The following is a 21773-nucleotide window of genomic DNA, read 5'->3' on the forward strand; positions in this document are numbered from 1 at the left end:
ATTTATTTCTGTTGGAAAAATAATTTTCCAAGTTTTTTTGCTATAGGCTATTAAAAGAGGAAACAAGGAAGCTATACCTAAATTGTCACTCTGTTCAATATTATTTGTGGCTTTTATTGGCAAAATTTCTGTCCCCTTACTAAATAATTATAAAAAAAACATATACAAGATGATCAGTATCATTAAATAGATATAAAAAAAAGTTAAATGTCAAAAAATAAATGTCAAAATTTTTTGACAGATAGAATTTTTTAAACATTTTTTTCATGTTCCTAGTATCTTACCTTACTTGAAAATTTTCTCTGGGGCGCGAGTTCTGGCGCACCCTGTATGTGGCCTTCAACTGATAAAATTTATCAACAAAGTTCGTAATTTTGCACAACTTGAGGACATACCACCGTACCTGAAAGAGTTAAAGCATCAAATTGAAGTCTATAAAATCATCTATACTTGGGACACTCTGTACAATAGATTGAAATTAATGACTAGAAGCAGGGCAGTCATTGTTGTAAAGGCGCAAACTTTTGCATTAGGCCCGATGCAAATCCATTTATTCGTTGAAAAAGAAGAAAGTTTACGTTCTTTGTACGTGTTTAATAAAAGCAAAAGAAAAACTTTCACCAACTCGCTCAAATAAATAAGAATGGACACTTTTATTTGGCCTTCGTTGTTTTTATTTTATGGGCAAAGTTTATTCATGCGTATCACAGACTTTTAGCACTTTGAGAATGACTTTATTATTTTAATTCAGAAAAGGAGAAAAAGAATTGATCAATGACCGTCTGTCAACATCATCTTGAAAGCATAAACCTCGTATTATTAATCCCTGCTGAGTTGATGGAGGTTGAACTTTACCACCGTCGGTCGTTGAGCCGTCATAAAAGCAAGGCCACTCCAGTGATTGGAGTGAACTTCGACGGAAAGTGGGATTTTCAGACCTACGGCAATCAGGGCTTTCAAAGTATTAATGTACTGATTGTACGAGAATGTTTTTATTTACTTTGCCGTCTTCGGTATGGCTGATTTAGGGACTATTTAACACTAAATTACCAAAAAATAGATAACACTTAAACAGGGAAGAAAATCAATCATTTGAATTTACACCATCGCCCAGAAAATAAACCTAATTATTCTAACACAAAATAAACTCCCTTGCCAATTAAACTAACAACCTAATTAGTAACTTTCACCCGAGTTAAACTGTTTTTGAGGCCCATCTCAAATACCTAATGAACCACAAAGTGTTAATCACATTTCAATAATTAACCCAATCTGGATTTATTTCAAAACAAATCACGTTTATAACCTCACACACAACATAAATGCATTACAACATGTCTCTGACATTTCCCTCGTTTTTATTACACACATAATTTATTAAAAAACTGGGTTTAGCTACATTACTCGGATTATATTAAACGAAAGCAAGCAGCTATTCGTTACGAGAGCCAAAACAAGACAAAATTAAAAGAGAACTCCACGAGAAGAGTTCTTTGGAGATATCCGACTTTCTTAATTATAAAGTTTAGAAAGAACATGTGTTGTCTACGTTTCCGGACCCGAATCCGGTCAACTCGACCCTCATCCCAAACTTTATCCGAAATTTTTCCGAGCTTTCAACACGGAATTTAACACCGCAAAATGACAAAAATTCCAAGTTTTAGCTAAAATTACTAAATTTATTAATCACAAACAACATATTTGCAAATTTGGGGGCAATTCAATAAAATAAAAATTTGTCCGGACACATAACATACCCCGGAACGATCCTCCGGGGATCAAACACGTGACCTAACTGACACCCCGCCAAATTAAAATTAACGTCAACACGGCAAGTAATGAATGTACTAACCGGAGTAGAAAAAAAGGGGTGATAATACCACTTTTTTAATATTCCGGGCATGTGTAAAAAATTTAAAAAAGTCACTTTTCTTCCCTAACTTACCTAATATAAAGTTATATTCATATATGCATGTAACCTGTTTTCGCATAGAAATGTCTCAAAGTTGGACCGGAGCCAACATAAGCTCGCCTCAGTGCCAAACAAGGGAATTACACAATTAGTATAATGTAAATCGGCTCATTAATGTTTAAAATTCACTCAAAACTTTAATGGACGGTTATATTTCAGAGAAGTATTGATTCCTATAGTTGAATTATACACTTAATACGTGACTATAGTCCTTAAATGGAGCTTGAAATCGAAATATACTTAAAAATGGACTCAAGTAGAATAACAATAAGGGAATTTATGTCCGGGAGCTACAAAGTGTGTTGTTAGAAAACTTGCTAATTATCTAATTTTTTAACAAAATATTTCTCTTGCAGACTCAAGTGATGGATTAGGTCAGCGTAACCCGAAAAATAACTCTGGTAAGTTAATTAAAGTTTTTCTCTAAACTATTTCAAGCAAACATTCGCTACATTAGCCACATAAAGAAAGTAATTTTATTTTATTACATTGAGTTTAATTAAACCGTCCATGTATAAAACATCTATCAAGTTATTTATAATCCTACGCTTCTTTAATCTGAAATTTTCCTAAAAATAAAATTTGTTGATCCGTACCACATTAATTCCGTATCGATACTCCTAAGTAACTCATAATTTATGTTAAATTAGTCAAATATTATCCTCGTTTGAATCGATACTTTAGGTGACCTTGTTCCAGCAGTGCAACAGTTGCGTATTCGAGATGAAATTTTTTAGCATAAAAGTTTTCCAATTAAATCGAATGAAAAGGGAAAATATTTTCGTCGAATATAATATTCTCACTCGTATTTAGCATCGAACAATGTAAATTTCTGTAGATTACTCGAGTTGAGGGATTTCATATTTAAGAGTCCGGAGGCGGCGACGGGCCACTTTCAAAACTTCATTATGCTAATGTCGCCGAAGCTAATTTTAAGGAAAATGCAGCGAGCAAGTTATTTATATCGCAAACAAGTTTTATTTGATTTATGGTTGGCGGTTTGTGGGACGGAAACGGTTATTTCGTTCGCAGATAGCTGCCGAACATATTTGTCACGACGGACATCGATTTTTTACGATACCTTTTAAAATTTCGCATTTATTTTGTCCAGAAGTGTGTAATTCCGCGTCCAAGTTTTTCAATTCGAAAACTGTAACAAGTAGGAAAATAATAATTTTTCATCTGTTCCTTTGTTCATTTAAGGGAAAAAGTTTCGATAGAGAATCGGGAAGTTTTTGTTTTGTACAGAGTGCAATATACGAAAGAGACGTTTTGTTCTCGAGTAGCCATAATAAAGATATAAACATTCTCGACACGTAACTATTGCGTTTAGCCGCGCCGCTTCCACATATCTAATTTAATAAAGTCGGGGAAGGGGTTGTTTTACCACCAACACATAAACTTCTACACTGTTTTTGCACTCTACCAGTTAGGGAATTGAAATTCTTTACCGTATGCCAGAAGGATTTTCTTATATGAACAACGGAAAAGTTATAAAAGTTACCAAATCTTATTACATAAGTAGATATTTTTCATAAAGAAAGCTTACTACAAATATTTACCCAACCGAAAGTACGAGTTCTCACTTCGGTTAGAGTAGTTATTACTTCCAAACAAAAAACTTCTAATAACTGTTTTCAACTGTTGAAACAATAATAAAGAAAAATAGTTACTAGCCCGGCGCATCCACCAAAATTACCAATGTTATACAATGTTAACGTAATTATTGTCAACCTAATCACAAATAAATTAATGGTATATTTGCCCGTTTTGCAATTTAATTAAGGTATTTTTTTAATTATTGTTTTTCATTATTCCACTATATTAACTTTAATTAAAACTCATAACGTGTCAAAAGCATCATTTACTTTAATTATGCCATTATTAATTTTATAATTGTAGTTTATTAACTCGGTCCTTTGTTAAACCCAATTTTTTCTCGTTTCCTGTTTTCTAGTAAACAAAACTCATCCATAACTTTCATCCCAGACACTTCTTTTTCTCTCTTGAATAAATGTCAGGTACTCGGCCGAGTGGACTTTTATTCTATTACTCTCCCCCGGAAGTTTTTCACGACTTCCTAAGTGTTAGAGTAGCCGGAAAGCTGATTTAGTTGCGTGTTACTGTTCCGGACTATCAGCGACACGTAATATGCAAGAAAACGAATTTTTCCCCAGATGCATTCGCGAATAATTCGATTTCGTGTGTTCGCTTCTGAAACATTTTCCGTGTTATTAGAGAAATGGATGTTGATTTCCATCCAGTCATGACAATTTTGAAAAATCTCAACAAAAAAACTCCCTTTTATGGAAAACATCTTGACGTTAAGTGCCGGAAAAATGTTTATTCGATGCGCGTGCGAACGCAGAAATGCGATTTTTGAACGATGGTTATTTATAATTTATGTTTCTAAATGGTTTACGGCTAAGATGCGGGAATGATGGAGACAGGAAGTTTAAGTTTGTAAATGTTTCAAGAGCAGATTCACTTTTTAATGTAATCGTGTTTTGCACAAGAACGAATCGAGAGATTGGATATTTAAATACACGGTTAGGAAACGGAAATAAATCGCTGTTAAGATCGTTTTATAATTATAACTCGGTTATATCACTAACGAGATCTTAAATAAAATTATTAAACGGATTTGCCCGTATTCAACTAGTTATAGCATAATTTCGAAACTACGGAACACAAAACGATACAAAACCATAACGCTAAAGTAATGTAATACTAAGGTTATTATTCCAACAATTGTGAAAATCAAGAAACATCGAAAATCAAATATATAAGTCTATTTGTCAAAACTTCAATAACGAATATTTTTTTCTCTTTGAAAATCACATACAGGGTGTGTCAGAACTCGCATCCTAGAGAAAAATTTCGAATAAGAACATAGAAATAATGTTTAAAAAATGCTGTGCCTAAAAATTTTGACATTTATTTTTTTATTGAGAATTTTTGTGTGTATTTAATGACACTGATGATCTTGTCTATGTTTTGTTTTTTAATTATTTAGTAAAGGTACAAAAATATTGTCAATAAAAGCCACAAATAACATTAAACAGAGTTACAACTAGTGCAGTGAGTTAATACCCCTCCAGAAATTGCTAAAGCAGCAAAAGACAGAAGAAAGAGACAACATTAGTAAATGTCATGGTAAAAGTAAGAACGCTTAAGCGCAAAAATAGAATTTTTACTTGATGGCTGAAAGGTAAAACTTTTACTTGTGACATTTAGTCATAAAAGTGGATAAACAAAACATTTAACTTTTGAAATATGGTAAAAAATATTGAAAAATAAATAGTACATTACAAGTGAGGAGGTAAATATGGCATTACCCCGAGTGCTTATGTATACGATCGAGAGGCGCTAGCCTCGAGATCGGATAAAGCACAAGGGGTAATGCCATTACTACCGAGGTTTGTATGCTATTTTATTCACAATTACATTATTTTCAGTCAAAAATTTGAGTAAAATAAAACTCTAACAAAGTTAAGGTCCAAACGTGGTAGGCCATCCAAATGACGTTTGATTTTTGACATTTCAGAAATGTCAAAAAAATATTGAAATAATGTGTAAATCTGATTTAAAGTCGTCGAAATGGAGCAATGTACTCCCGCAGAATTAAGAGAAACTGCTACAAAAGCAATTGAATACTAATTTAGCGAAATATTATGCGTAAATTGACAATTTAAAAGAACAAATTTCGGGTATTTTCGTAATTTTAACGTTGACATCCTGCATATTACCACCCAAGAGGAGTAACATTTATTACTCTTCATGAGAAATAATGATATGTTTCCCAACCTTAAAAAGGTTAGTAATAGGCATATTACATTAGTGATTGTGAATAAAATGTATTTTCTGAACTCTATAAGCTTTACAAAAAAAAATAAGAAAGTAAGTAAGAAACAAAAGTGGCCAAGTGGAAAAACACATTTTTAGTCTAAAAACCAAACCAAACAAATAAAAAAAAACTTTTTTCCGGTTTTACACACAAAAAGAAATTTAAAAGAAAGTGAAAACGTGTGAAAAAGTCAACCAATAAAAAATAATTTTTAGTTCTTTGAAATGTATTAGAAAATCGAGATAACCAAATAATAAGCAACAAAGTACACCTCAATTTCAGAAATATTTAATAAAAAAAACTACTTTTACTTAGTCATAATAGAAGTAAAAATGACCATTATATTATTTATTTTTGTGTTTATTGCTGTAGTAACTTAAATTTATTTTATTTTGTTTTTTTGCGTTGTATAAATAAATAAAACAACAATTTTTTAACAAAATTTATTAATAAACCAGTAACGTATACTTCCATTTTTCTATCGTTTTCGTTTGATTTTCTTGAAAAGTGTGTGCCACATTGACGCGAAATGTCGACAACTGTCAGAACTGTCAGATTGAATAATTGAAACCCAACGCACTCTTAGTGATGTTTTTATTTCAAACATTAATTTAGGCACTATTAGGCCTTTTTTCTCTATGAAACTCTACTACTTTGTAGAATTATGATTGAATTTTTGTTTCTTACCTTCACTCGATCTCCCTTTTTCCTACTTTTAGAGCTTCCAAATTTTGCAATAGCAAAAAAATAATTGTTATTGTGCGACAAAGATGGTCAAATAGCGTTTTACACGGATCTGAGAGCGTTCAAGCTATCACGTTTTAGTAAGGTATAGGTAATTTGGGATACAACTTCCTTGTTTCCTCTTCCAATAGCCTGTAACAAAAAAAATAGATATATTTATTTCGAACAGAAATAAATAGAGTCAAAGTGCAAAATTTAAACTCTCAAAACTTAGAAATTTTTATAGATGGAATTGTTTTATAATTTTTTTCATGTTTTTGGTATCTTAATTTACGTGACATTTTTTTCTGGGTCGAAAATTCTGGCGCACCCTGTATGCTCGCCCCACCCTGTATAGATGTTAGAAATGTGATCAATAAAATCAAAATTTCCAATAAACAAAAAAAAATACTAGTTTTTGTATACGCTGCCGAAAATAGCTGTTTTAGAGACTCATTTGAGTCCCTAAAATGAGTCTTTTCCGGACTCAATAAAATAGTACGCAAAACAGTTATTTTAGGTACTCAGTTCCCAAAAACAGTTTTTGTGGACTAAAAAATAAAATTGGTTGGTTCCTTTACCATTGTAATGGTAAAGGATTTTTTTTTAATTAGTAAGAGGTGTGAATTCGTGTTTGGGGAGTTTAACAAAAAAATCTTATATGCAAAAAGTTTTAGGTGACTCCTCTCATTAAAGACTCGGCTCCTACGTCGCCTCGTCAGTAATTACGATTCATCCCCTAAAACCCTATTTTCCGTACTTGATACATACATAACTATTATTTCTTTTACAATTTAATTATCACAAAAATGAAACACGGCTTTTATTGACATTCTGTTTGTTTCCACAAACTATAATAAAATATATCAAGTTTCAATTTTTTTGTTTAAACGAGTAATTTATTGAATGAGTTTTGTTGACTGCCGAAAACAAATAAAAAATCTAGTCTGCCATCGAGCTAACGAACCGATTTCACTTTATTACCCTAAAGCTAAAATATCGTGTAATGTAAAACTAAATCCAAACACTACAAGCTCAAGTGTTGCAATCCGGGGGAATTAAACGTAAATACGCGTTGGTATTTCCCGGCGCATCCACCAATTATGTGCTAATTACATTGACCTAACGTTTTACCACATACATAACTTTTTTTTTAATTTTAAATGGCCAAACTTTTGGGGAAATTAATTCATTTTAATTCATTTTACCGCAGATATTTCCCCAAGTTTTCAAAGTTTTTTTGCAACCTTGTCACTCAGCAATTACAAATGTTGAAGAGTTTTAGGTAATAGTTGTTAGTGATAAATACGTTTTGTTTGCACTCCCCTTATTTATTATTAAAACAGTGTCGGGAGTAAAAAATTCTACCACAGGGGTAAGAATTCTCATCGATCAAAGCTTGGAGTCGTGCCCCTTGAAACATATTTTTTCCATTCCTTTGATGCATTGCTCGAGAAAGAAATTATATTCGGGAAATATAATCCGTGTGGGGAATGTAGCTGAAAGTTGGTCGGACCTGTAATGGAGTTCTCTTCCGGGAACGTTTTTCCAAATATAAAAATAATAATTAACCGCCTCCGGTACGACATAAGAGGGTTGTTAATTCGTTTCAGCCTCTCTGCCAAAGTTAATTTTTTAAGTAGCTTATTTACTTTGTATGTTTTCGGAAAGAAACTTCTGACATTTGCCGGTCAGCCGTCAAATCTCTTTTATAATTGGATATGACGAAGGGTATTAAAACGAACTTTGATTAAAAAGAAAGAGAGACTATTTCTTTTTCGCTTCCCAACCTAATTAAAGCAGGGAGTTTACCGCTATGTTTTTTAAACGGATAGAAAAAAATTACGCTGTGTTGCGTGTTGTTTATTAATGGAATTGTTGATGTTTGCGAATCCGATAATTCGAAACTAACGGTGCGGAGTTACACAGTAATTAAAGCTGCAACGGCAGGGAAATAGTCATCTTGTGTTACAAGAAGTTACGGCCATTTGCTTTTGATGACTGCCATCTTGTGCGCCAACCTTTGTTTAATTAAATGTCTTCCGCATCGTCTTAACCTATTAACATATTTTGCTAAATTAATTTTGCAAAAAGAAACAGCTTTAAATAATCAACGTTGAAAGATCTTAGTGGATTCATCCTGTATAATAAATAATAAAAAAATAAGACGATTTGGCGATAAAAATGTTTAAATTTAAGTTTTCCACTAAAACTTGTTATAGTATTTTTGTGTACTTTTTAATCGTGTACAACTTTTTCAATAACATTTTACTATCTTCTTGGAATATGTCTCCAGCAAAAATAAAAAAACTGTCTTGGAACGTTTTCTATTAAACTGATAAAAATTTTATTGAAGTTGTGAAACTGATTGGTTATGTATGAATTAGAGTCTGGAAACTTGGCGAAGTTTCCAGTCGAATTAGTTTCAACACGAATAAAACGAAAACTTGAAGAATTAACATACACGGTTATTAATTTCTAGTCTAAATGAAAAATTCCCCAACTCGTCTATGTATTTGATTCAGGTTTTTGTACGAGACATATTCGCCACCAAAAAATCAAATTTTAAAATTCTAATTAAACATTTGCAATGTGAACTACACGAATTTATGAACCTCGACGAACGAAATAAATTTTATTGCACAAGACGCGAAAGTTATGAAGTCTTTATTACTACAGAATTTTTAACGACGTTTGATCATTTAAGAGAGTGGTAATTTGCAGACACATTTATTTCAACGAGATTCTTACACTTCAATAAACTTTCAAACTCGAATTACGTTTAATTCCCCTCGATTATTATAATTATTAATTTGAGGAAACGTAAAATCCAATCCAAATTCTCCCCTGGGCCGAGATTCGACGATTCAAACTGTTCCTCAATTTCGTATTTATAGTTCAAATAATGTCCAGATCGATTCGATAAAAACTCCAAGGTCACATATGTCATAATGGATAAGACGTAAAAAGGTCGTCGGGGCGTCGCCGAACACGATAAACATCGCTCGAGGGAAATACAGTGGTGGTGCGAAATAATACATCCCCTTGTTATTATTATTATTGGAGGTGGAAAAGGGGTGAGTGACTGTTCTCTCAGTCAATTATTCGAGGGCGTATCGTAATGCATTTATTAATTTGATCTATCACTTAGCAATGCAAAGGAGAGAACAGCAGCAGTTCGATTGTTCAAATGGATCATTTAAATTGGTAATTGGCACGAGTTTAAGTGACTTGGGCGGGAAGGGAGAAGGCAAAGTTGTGCCAATTGTAGAAATTTAACAAAAATTGGCGAGAAACTAAATAAAATTGACTTTCACAATCCTCATAGACAATATTAAGCTTCAAATAATATTTACAAAAGCAACAATATTGTTGTTTATTTTCCTTACGCTTTCTGTTTTTCGTTTGCAAACAGAAAACAACTCGGTTAACTTCAATTAAGAGAATTTATTTAAAACCGATACATCCACTCTGTAATAATTTAAAAAAAAGAAACGAAAAATAGTTATTTTAATGAACAGTTTACAGCACGAACGAGCGACAGCGAGTGCCTTAAATAATTGAGATTATATCAAACATTTTTTCGTTGACCGCAAACTCTTCAAAATATGAAATCAATACGATGTTTCAAAACCATTCATTAATATTGACATTAACCAACGGTCAGGCAAAAAACTCTTTAACTTGCAACTTTTTCCAGGACTAAATTAAATATTTCATGTTTCAGTGACTTCAGGCCTGGAAATCTCGTCAAAACCCATCGCTCAACTTAAAATGTGACAGTGTGAAGCCCCTTAACGCCATGGAGAAAGACTCTCACTACTGCTACGAGCCGTACCAAAAAAGCAACTCTTTAAAACGCGACACGAAGAAGAAAACTACTGAATCGTGTCGTTGTTTCGGCAAATCGCGCAAATCACGCACTAAAGCCTTCTTCACAGGCTTGGCCACAAACCTAGGAATATGTATTCTCCTCTTCGGATATACTCTCATCGGTTCGGTCATTTTCCTCGCCATCGAAGGCGGTTCGACTTTTCAACACTCGACCCAAATCTTAGCGACAACATCCGGAAAGAAATTTTTGAATCATAGTGCGGAATTTAAAGCGAAGAATGACGAAGCGAGAGCGAGAACTGTCGAAAATATTTGGGATATAACGGTGAATCTGAATATACTGTACAGGGATAATTGGACGAGGTTGGCGGCGCAGGAGATCACGAGGTTTCAGGATGAGCTGTTGAAGAGTCTAGGGGAGGAGTTGGCGGCGCAGCCGGTGCAGGAGAAGGCGGAGAGGCGGGCAGGGGACTACGAGTGGACTTTTGCAAAAGCGTTTTTATACTCGTTGACGGTGCTTACCACTATTGGTAAGTTTGATTTTGCAAAAAAATTATCTATTTTTAGCGGGATGTTGCGTGTTTGAAGAGCTTTCAGCGTGCATTTAGTGGATTATCAATTATTTATACCTTGTTATAAAATATTCAACATTTATCAAATATTCAACATCGCAAACATATTCCCAACATTTTCAAAATACACCAGAAAGCAAACATAAATCTAAAAAATGTATTTGTAATTTACAATTTACAAATTTAACATTTCATCACGCCTTCGTAGTATTTAAATTTAAAAAAATATTGTATAAAAATCTCAAAAATATTTGCTTTTATGCAAATAGTTATTTAAAATTTAAGTTCATTTAACAATCTCAAGATCTTTACAACATTTTTTTTCCTAAAAAGTTTTCAGACTTTTATGATGCTACAATAAAGTAACTGAAGATTTTGTAAAGGAGCTTCAAAATTTTACAATAATAGGATATTAACATTTTTGACAAAAAATCTACTGCTAATTAAAAATAGATTTTTTTTCTGTATTTTTCACCAATTAATATAAACAGACGAGATTTAAAAGTTTCTNGAGATTTAAAAGTTTCTAAAAATAAATATCAATTATTCCTCACATTTTATAAATACACAAGAAAGCAAAAATAAATCTAAAAATTGTATTAGTAATTAGTTAATTACATTTTACAAATTCAACATTTCATCACGCCTTCGTAGTATTTAAATTTAAAAAAATATATAAAAATCTCAAAAAGATTCGGTTTTATGCATGTCCATTCATTTAACAATCTCAAGATCTTTACAATATTTTTTTTATGCTACAATAAAGTAACTGTTTGAGGATTTTGTAAAGGAGCTTCAAAATTTTACAATAAAGGAAATTAACATTTTTGACAAAAAATCTAATACTAATTTAAAATAGATTTTTTGCGTATTTGTCACCAATTAATTTAAACTGACCCGATTTAATAGTTTCTAAAAATAAATATCCATTATGCGTCCGATTATTAGCCTTGATCCAAAACCGTGCAATAACAAAATCGAAAATCACAATCTGTATCATTAGTATTTGAAGCATGGCGTTCGAAATTTCCACACAAGGGACATAAAAACCACTTTAGTAACTCTCTATAATGATCAATTGTTTCCCGTTAATTGAGTTAATCGAATCGGAGTCATCCATTTTCCCCTCGTTTAATTTTTCGCCTCGTCGTACTAATTTTAACACTAGTATTTGTGCAGCACACGTCGCTATCTATGACACGTAAATTGCGGTAAAATGCGATTATGATTCGTGCCAGTGGCACAATGGATCGTCGGATGATTGCATTATGAATGTTTTATTGATATCATCCATACGGGCATACTATATTGATACATCTCACTTGGATTCACTTTGATGCAAATTACCTGCCGAGAGGATTCGTCAAGTGAGTTCCAATTAGTTCACGGGGCGAATTATTTTCAGTGTAAATTAGATTTGAGATGAAATTTCTTTGATAAGTTGCGCTTTTGAAGTACAGGTGAAAAGGGGATGATTCTTTCGAAGTGGTTTAATTAATCGTCGCGCTGAGATAAACTTAACTCCTGACTGGGGGGTTATTAAACGGTTGAAATAGGGGCATAGTTTGCATATAAGACTAGATAAGAGAAGGACAATTTGTATTTGCAAGAGGAAAAAATACAAACCGTTTGTTCTACGGTAGGATTACACACGGTTTTGAATTATTCGTCGGCAATATAAATGAAGGGATAAAGTAGAAAATACTGTAATACACCCTAATAAGTTTTTCGGAAGTATATTCGCTCAGATTTACACAACGAGATAAAAATTTCACAGTGCTAATGGTACTTTAACTCGAACAAACGATGAGACTCTGTCATTATTTTTAGATAAAGTTTTACCAGGATTACATACCTAATCGCAAATTTTCGATCCCTTTGTTTGGAGATTTGTGCAAAAATTTCTTAATTGAATGGAAATAAAAACAAGTTTTATCATTTCCTCGTTACACTGCTTACTTCCAAATCCAGAAACCCATAATAAACAAAAATGACCAATTGGCCAACCAAATACAGGGTGTCCCAGCGAGTTGGTAAAGTCCATTAGTGAAAAAAAAATATATAGGACATTGATAGATACTAATCTAGTCCATTGTCTAAAATTATTTTTAACCAAAAATAAGTTACAATACAAACTTACGTTTTTTAAATAAAATACCATAGGTTTGGGATGTAGTTTTTATGGCAATGAAAACATGCACTTTTTAAAAATTTGTTACACAAAAACTCAGACATCTAGAAATGTTTTTTTTACTACCACATTTGCAAAGATAAAAAAGAAGACGTTTGTTAAAAGTTCAATACCTTAAAAAAATTAAATTTATTGTTTTTGCATTTAAGAGATTATGTATTAAATGGTCTTTTCAAAATCATTTACTTTTAGGTCAATAACTAAAAAGATATTTAACTTTAAACATTAAAAAAATAACTATTGTTTTAGTAGCCAAAAAGTGTACAGTTCCACAAGAGATAGAAGAAATATCACTTAATATTCAAAAATCATCAGTATCATTAAATAGACATAAAAAAATCCTGGAATCTTATCTTATTTAAAATTTTTCTCTGGGCTTCGAGTTCTGACACACCCTGTATACCTACATCTTTTAAAATTTTATCATTTAAAGATCAATATTGGACTTTACCACCTCGCTGGGACAATCTATATAAATTATGGAAATAATTTTGAAAAGCCAATTGAACGTTGTTTTAATTCCGAACATTGGCAAAAACACAATTAAAACTAAACATATCCTCAGGGATAAAAATATTTGTACAAAACATACTATTTTACAAAGCTTTGTTTTAAATCGTCCGTTCCGCTAGCTCTTTTCAATTTTTAAATGTTGTTTCTTTATTTTCCGCGTTTTATTAACGTTTAAGCTAGTTTCATTTTTACTAAAATGATTTACAAGTGAGTGAACTTAAAATTCATTTAAATCATTTACTAAACGTAAATTTGCGCATTTTAATATTTTCAAAGTCGAGTTTCAACCGTAAATAATGACTTTATCTGAAAATTGAATTCGTTCGTTGAAACTATCATCGAGTCCGCATCTGGGCTGCATCTCTTGCTGAACGTGCTTATGGTCTTTGAACATTCCAAAGCGACGAATGCAATGCTATTTGCATATGAAGTAATATTTGAAAGTTGCTTCGTCCACGGTTCGAGGAAATCAAACAAAATGGAATTTCGTGATAAAACAGTGCCAAACATGAAAAAACTCATTTCATTAATTCGTTTTGCGGCTTGTAATAAAGTTAAGTAACACGAAAAGAGAGAAGAAGTAGCTCAAAAATCCAAAAAATTAAGCCTGTTGATTTATATGTATTATTTATAGAAAATTAATTAGATGTTTCAAAGTTATTAAGTGAAATTTTTCGCCGCTTTCGCTCTTGTTTATTCAACAAACTTTGCGATTGTGAATTTCGATTGATACTTTTTAATGAATTCTCTCCTTTCGCCTTTTGACACTTCCTCTCGCTGATTCATTAATCATTCTCAATGACAGCTTATTAGTGTAATATCATCGTTTTCGATTGAATTTCGCTTAAAATTTAAAAATTCTTTTTCACTCGGGGAACATGTCGAACAAACTTTTGAATATATTGAATTCCTGGGCCTCTTTCTGGAATTTCAATCGATAAGTCCGTTTGCAAGTACACATACGTACAAGACGAAAACATTCTGTAAATTCTAATAATAAAGGGCATTCCGGACAAATCTCGAAAATTCGCAAATATTTTCATTTAAACGTCCGAAAGAAAAACACGATGGGAATTTTTTAAACGTAAACTTTCCCTCAGAAGGAGAAAAAATTATTACCAGTGGTTGTAAATCCGCACCGAATTTTGTTTTGTTTTCTTTATTATCGACGGAAAGTCTCGAATAAATCGAAAAGGGGGTGAAATATTGGCCCTCTGTAATTTAAAATTCATGTCGCGGGGTTCTACGTGAGTCTTCTCTCTAATATTACAGCGACATCTTCTTGTTTGTACGTAAACAATGTGAAAATTGTTATTGGGCGTAATTGGCAAGACGAGGGAAAAATTTCACCGAAAATTCGATTCGAATAGAGAGAAAAAGAAACGGATTTCGATTTGAGATAATTAATGACATAAATTATGCGATTTTGTTAGTGCTGACGCTAGTTATTCATACATGATTACACATAATAGCGTGTAAATTGGGATTAGTAATGAGCTATTTGCAAATTTTCAAGAGGAGAAACTAACATTTTCCGTTTTTATTGCCTGTAATAAAAACTAGAATAAACGTACTCTATCTAGCATCTTGATAGCCCTTTTTCGCAAAAAGATAGATTGTTCACTTGGAACGTGTTTCGTTCCAAATAAAACGCATCCAAAACCACGAAAAACTTCTTTGTTGACAGTTAAAAATGACACATTTTAATCTTCTTCACGTTATCTGTAACTCATTTCATCCCTTATACCTCACCACAATTTTAATTATCAACGATTCGACTTTCTTTTCTTTCCACTTTATGAATTATTTATCTCGTGTGGAGTGATTTATTTATTGCAACGTTTTCGTAAGTTTACTACCACTGCAGATTGCGGATACAAAAGCTAAAAATCCTTAAAGATTTATGAGACGCGAAACTTTATCTTGCATTATGTACATACACACAGTGTTGGGGAAAATATTTGTTGTGCCTCGTTAAAGGAAGCGAAAAAAATCAAAGACGGCCAGAATCGCCTCAAGCCAACTGCGACAGATAAACTGACAATTACCATTGATATTCTCGCATCCAGACAGCCATGATTGGAGCTGAATAGAAACGAGCGTAGAAAGCGACGAGAAACAATCGGAACCTCGTTTCCGGAACGCCCCATACCGGAAACGCCACCATGAAGCTTTTTCGATTATTGCATCATAACGGCGGGTTTATGGGGTGTAGGACGGCGATTGAATTAAATGAGATAAATATTTAGATCGCGTTTGCGAGTTGCATACTAGTTTTTAATAGATTGTTGAGATGGGTAAATTGGTAATTAGTCGCGGAGTTTCTAAGAGAAGAAACGTAATAAAGAGTTAATTGCGTGATAGACGGAATGAAAACCAGTTTTATCTTAATTTTAAATCATTAAAACCCAAAAAAAAACTACTAGACAATGTAATGTTAAAAACTTTTGAGTAAAAGTAATGAAATCGGAATTAACTAACGCTTTTTTCGTTTAATCTCTTCCCATCCGAGTCAATGTTTTTCAAGCCTCCCCGAAGCGCAAAAATAAGACTAAATCTTTTGGCAAAACCAACGATTAAGCCGCAAATTTTCCTACATGCATTTCCCGAAGAAGAAACCGTTGATTTTCCGCTTACTGTTTTAGAATAATCCCCAGCGAGTAATTTCGAAGCGAGCTCTAATTGCACACCCGATTAATTGTCTGCTATACAATTTTTAAAGAAATATTATCTTAATAAAATAAATTCATCGTAGGTTATAAATTTTCCCCTTTCTTCCTTGTTTCCTCTGTAATTTATTGAACGAAACGCGACTAAATTACTTCGTAATAAGTAAAGTAACACAAGTTTTAAGACTAATAGTTGTCGAAATAAAATAATCTCAGAGCGAAAATTTCGTCGTTGCGGTTTTAGGCCTATTAAAGTAGCTTCAAACATTTCAAAGCTCCCTCCTAAAAGCTCTTCGAAGCATTAATATTCATAAGTGACAATAGTGGGAATATTAACGCAGATTACCTGCGATTAGAGCGATGTTACAAACACTGTACTCGATTGTTAATTTTTACGAAGAGTGCTTTTAACAAGCTTAGAAAATTTAATTAGGTCAGAAGGAAGCATCCACTGTAAATAATTATCTTATCATGTTATATATATTATAATGTATTTTGCCGCATTGCTTAATGCAGGTAGCACGTTTTCGGCATTAATTAAGAATATGAAGAGAAACGGTTTTTTAAACTTCCAAGGCGGCAAAGTGATTAAGCCAACATCCACTAATAAAATCAATAAATTCACAACATTTATTACACCAAGCACTCGAAGAAAATCAATACAAAGCAAACTACGATATAATCACAAAGTAAATTACAAAATTTACGAGAATATGTAATAACTTTAGTTTGAAATTCTTGCTCGAGAGCACTTGAATCTGATTCGAATGCAATATTAGCCATCTCGCTTTGATCAAATCACAACTAAAATCGAATCAAACTTACAAACTAGATGCAATTTTTTATCGTAATTTCTATCATTTAAATGCGACCTGTCAAAGAATTTAATCGAATTTAAATTAGGTTGAGGCGAAGTTTGGTCCCACGAGAAGCACACTTTCTAAAAAATTGTTTTACCGCCGATTTTGTTATACCTACCGTTTCTAAAAAGAAAAATACTTTTGCGAAGGTAGCGAATAAACAGCAAAGTTAGCTAAAAGTGTAAAAAAAACACCAAAATTTCTCGGTTTGCCTAACAAGTTTAACTCTCAGGATATTTTAGATAGATGCAGATCAAAACTACGGCAATTTGGGCAAATAAATATAACAAACGTTAACTAATAAATATTTAATAAACAATTGACAAATCTAGATGAGCCAATTTTTTTAATACAAAAATTGAGAAATCTAGATTAGATAAAGAATTTTTAAATAAAAATCTGATTAATCTAGATAGGTCAACGAGTTTCTCAATAAAATATTTGATAGATCTAGATGAGATGGGCCAATAAATCTTCAAAAAATTGGAGAACTAGATGGGCTAATCAATAAATCAATACAAATATGTTAGATCTAGATGGACTAATAAATTTTTGAAAAAAAATCTTGGAGGATCTAAATGGGTTAATAAGTTTTTCAATAAAAATCTACAGTATGTCCCCGGATTGAGTTTACAAAAGGAAAAAAAAAATTATCTTTGATTTTACGCCAAATCTGCTTTACCTGAAACGAGCAATCCTTCATTATTCTAACTCAGTGGAAAGAAATGAACATTTTTCTTTTGATTTTGGACTTGGAATATTTTTTCTCTGCTTTTAAAGTCCTATCACATTGGCGGTTTTATTATTTTGCCAATAATATACGCAAGCTTACGCAAGTTAAATAACAAAAATGTTTGTGAAAAACATAATTTTAATCAATAGCAACTCAAAGAAACAGCGTTAAGATAAAAACCAATGTCATTTTTAATAAGAACTATCATTATTTAACTAATAAATAATTAATTGTCAAAGTGACATATAGTTGTCAAATAAATAAAACCGCTAATGTGATAGAACTTGAAAAGCAGAAAAAAATTAACTTTTCTTTTCATTGAATCATAATAATGAAGTGTTAAGTACATATTTGCTCGTTTCAGGTGAAGCAAAAAATGTTTTTCCTTTGCAATTTTGGTGTAAAATCAACGATAAAAAATGTTTTCCTCTTATAACTCAATCCGGGGACATACTATACCTAGATGAGGTAATGAGTTTTTCACTAAAAATTTAATAGATCCAAATGAGCTAAAAAAAAATTTCAATAAAACATTGATAGATATAAATGAGCTAACAAATTTTTCAATAAAAATCTTGGAAAAACTAGTTAATAAATTTCTCAAAAAAATTCTTGCGAAGATCTAGATGGGCTAATAAATTTTTCAATAAAAATCTTGGAGGATCTAGATGAGCTAATGAATTTTTCAATTAAAATCTTGGAGGATCTAGATGGACTAATGAATTTTTCAATAGCAATATGATAGATCTAGATGTGCTAATAAATTTCCTAATAAAAGTCTTGGAGGATCTAGATGGGCTAATACATTTTTCAATAGCAATATGATAGATCTAAATGTGCTAATAAATTTCTCAATCAAAATCTTGGAGGATCTAGATGGACTAATGAATTTTTCAATAGCAACATGATAGATCTAAATATGCTAATAGATTTCTTAATAAAAGTCTTGGAGGATCTAGATGGGCTAATAAAGTTTTCAATAGCAATATGATAGATCTAGATGTGCTAATAAATTTCCTAATAAAAGTCTTGGAGGATCTAGATGGGCTAATAAATTTCTCAATCAAAATCTTAGAGGCTCTAGATGGCCTAATGAATTTTTCAGTAACAATGTGATAGATCAATATGGACTAATAAGAGTTTTTCAACAAAAATTTAACAGATCCAGAAGTACTAAAAACTTTTCAATAAAATGCAGTAGGTCTAGGTGAGCTAACGAATTTTTCAATAAAAATCTGATAGATCTAGATGGGGTAATTACAAAAAAATTTAATAGATCTTAATGAAATTCTTCAACAAGAATTCATAGATAATTTTGAGAGAAAAATTTAATTTCAGGTTTTCTTTGCAATGCGAATTTTATTTGATATATTTTTTTTAGGTTACGGCAGCATCGCCCCCAGGACGACCCTTGGCAAAGCCGTCACCATGGGCTACGCCATGCTGGGCATCCCCCTCACTCTTCTCTACCTTTCCAGCATTGGGTCGATCCTCTCACGTGTAGCTCGAGGGGTATTTTCGCGCGCTCTCTGTTGTTGTCTTTGCTCAAATTGTGGCTATTGCTGTTACGACGAGAAACGCATGGCCGAAAAAGAACGAAGAATGAAGAAAAAGCGTCAACAAATGGAACTTCAGCAACAAATGGCCCTCCAAGAACCATTTTATGTCCGTTCTAACTCGATCCATAACAGTCTACACTCCCCTATAAGGGACGGTGGCGTGAAAGAGATTGACAGTTTGAGTACCGACAACGAATCAAAGTCGTCAATGCACGGATTGAGCATTTTGGCACCGATTCTCCTATGTTTAGCCATGATGTTTATCTATATTTGTTTAGGGACTTTCGCTTTGTACAAATTGGAAAACTGGTCGATCCTCGATGGGTTTTACTTCTGTTTTATGAGTCTGACGACCATTGGGTTTGGCGATATGGTTCCTGGGAGTGATCCATTTGGACGTGAATCGAACACGACCATATGGTTCTGCTCAATTTACATAATGTCAGGGATGGCATTGACTGCAATGTGTTTCAATGTCGTCCATGACGAAATCGTCCATAGATTGAAACATCAAGAGAAAATCACCCCCAAAGTGAATTCGACAAGTTTTACCGACGATTTAAATTCGTCAGATCCGTACAACATGACATCATGACAGTTCAATCCACAGAAAAATAATACTTTTTATCACAGAAATTTGACAGAAGAGACACTTTTAAGCACGGGGACTCCCACGCTCGAAACGCCGAAAATACCCGAAGTGTTAGAACCGGTGATGACTGGGGTTTACACTGTGCCAGAATTACCCGAAGAGAATGCGGAAGATAACACCGAAATGTAAACATATCACGACCAAAGATAATTAGGATTTTCTTCCCATTCCCCCCGATTATAATTGTTAAATTAAATTAACTGTTAAATTGTAAATAATTAAGATGAATTACTTACTGTCTAATAGGTCAAACTGTAATTTCGAATTTGTAAATACATTAGCTGTAATATAACCACGAGACATTCTTTGTACTCTGATGATGAATTCCTATGTTGTACGAAACGCTCTACTGTCTAGAATGTTTTTAATTCTATGTATGTAAGACTGCGGTGAATGTAAAATTTGTATAAATGATAATAAAATTCTTTATTACATCTTTCCTTTTTTTCTAGGTGTTGGAACTATTAATTTTCCAAATCCCGTTATCAAATGTCAGATTTTACGTCGACACACATAAAAACAATTAACGGGTATTTATTTAAAATTAGCGTCATAGTTGGCGGTGATATGAGTTTGTTGTGAACGGACCACAATTTTTACGATGGTTCGTTCACAATCGAAATATATAATTCAAACATAAATAAATGTTCTTAAATCTTATTCAAAGCAAGGAAATTTGATGATGTCACGGACCTAAACTCGTGATAGGAGTTAAGACAAAAACCAGATAAAAAAATATAGCAGTTTATTTGCATGCTATTGCAGGTTTATTTCACATAACCAAATGATGTTGATTGTTGTAGATGAACAAAAAGTAACGTATAAAATGGTTTATTAAAAATATATATAAACATATTCATACAAGCACTTGAATTTTTTCATGTCCAGTTCCGGATATGGAATTTTGGACGATTTATCATTCGAATAACATAATAATGTAAAACTTGTCTCATGTGTCATTATGATAGCAAATGTTTTTTCAACGGAGAAGATTACCCGACTACAATTTTTACTTTATTAAAACATAATTATTCGGAAAATCTACGACAAAAATAAATTTCAAATAAAACTTTCGAATTTTATTCAGTCATTATGACAATAATAAATTTGATGTCCAAAATTCCTTGTCCGCAATTGTACCGTGAGATCAAAAATGATCTTGGTCAAGAGTGGTCATGGAATGGAAAACGTCTGTCGCTGCTTACATCATCCTTTTGAAACAATTCGACAACGTTGACATAAGCTACGACAATTATTTTAAAACCCATGACCACCTTTGACAAAATAATTTCTGATCTCACGGTACAATATACTGTAATAAAAAATGTAGGTACGTCTGTAGATCAACTTGTACAAACTAAAAACTGATTTAAAACTTGTGATTTGACAATGGGCTTTCATTTTCAATAAATTAAACAATTTCTGATAACTTCCCCAAATGGTTAGTACGTTTTGCAGTTTATAAAAGAACAATTGCTTTAAAAATGTCATTTATCACTAAAGTAACAAAATCAAACTATTTTTCATTACTATACAACATAAAAGATTATTTGTTCTGCTCAAATAAATACAGGGTGAATATAAGTATGGAACCAAGTGTTTTCTTTTAAATCATTTGCATACAAAAAATAATAATTAATATAAATTA

The 21773-nt window shown here is 32.3% G+C and overlaps 1 protein-coding gene across 4 annotated transcripts in view; it reads left to right on the forward strand.

The window, feature by feature from the left end:
* Window positions 1-20512, forward strand: part of LOC123008491 (TWiK family of potassium channels protein 7) — a 139071-nt gene extending 118559 nt beyond the window's left edge. For 3 of the 4 annotated variants that reach the window (XM_044404320.1, XM_044404321.1, XM_044404319.1), the window contains 3 exons: window positions 2329-2373; window positions 10270-10906; window positions 19296-20512. In XM_044404320.1, the coding sequence (XP_044260255.1) occupies window positions 10345-10906; window positions 19296-20068 (1335 nt within the window). In that variant the 5' untranslated portion in view covers window positions 2329-2373; window positions 10270-10344 and the 3' untranslated portion in view covers window positions 20069-20512. Of the gene's footprint in view, window positions 1-2328; window positions 2374-9499; window positions 9620-10269; window positions 10907-19295 lie in introns of those variants that run through there. The other variant, XM_044404322.1, reaches the window with a different exon arrangement.
* Window positions 20513-21773: the final 1261 nt, after the last annotated feature.

The sequence above is a fragment of the Tribolium madens genome, unplaced genomic scaffold (assembly GCF_015345945.1).
Source record: "Tribolium madens isolate multiple individuals breed KSU strain unplaced genomic scaffold, Tmad_KSU_1.1 Scaffold_71;HRSCAF=194;Tcas5.2_LG6, whole genome shotgun sequence".
NCBI lineage: Eukaryota > Metazoa > Arthropoda > Insecta > Coleoptera > Tenebrionidae > Tribolium > Tribolium madens.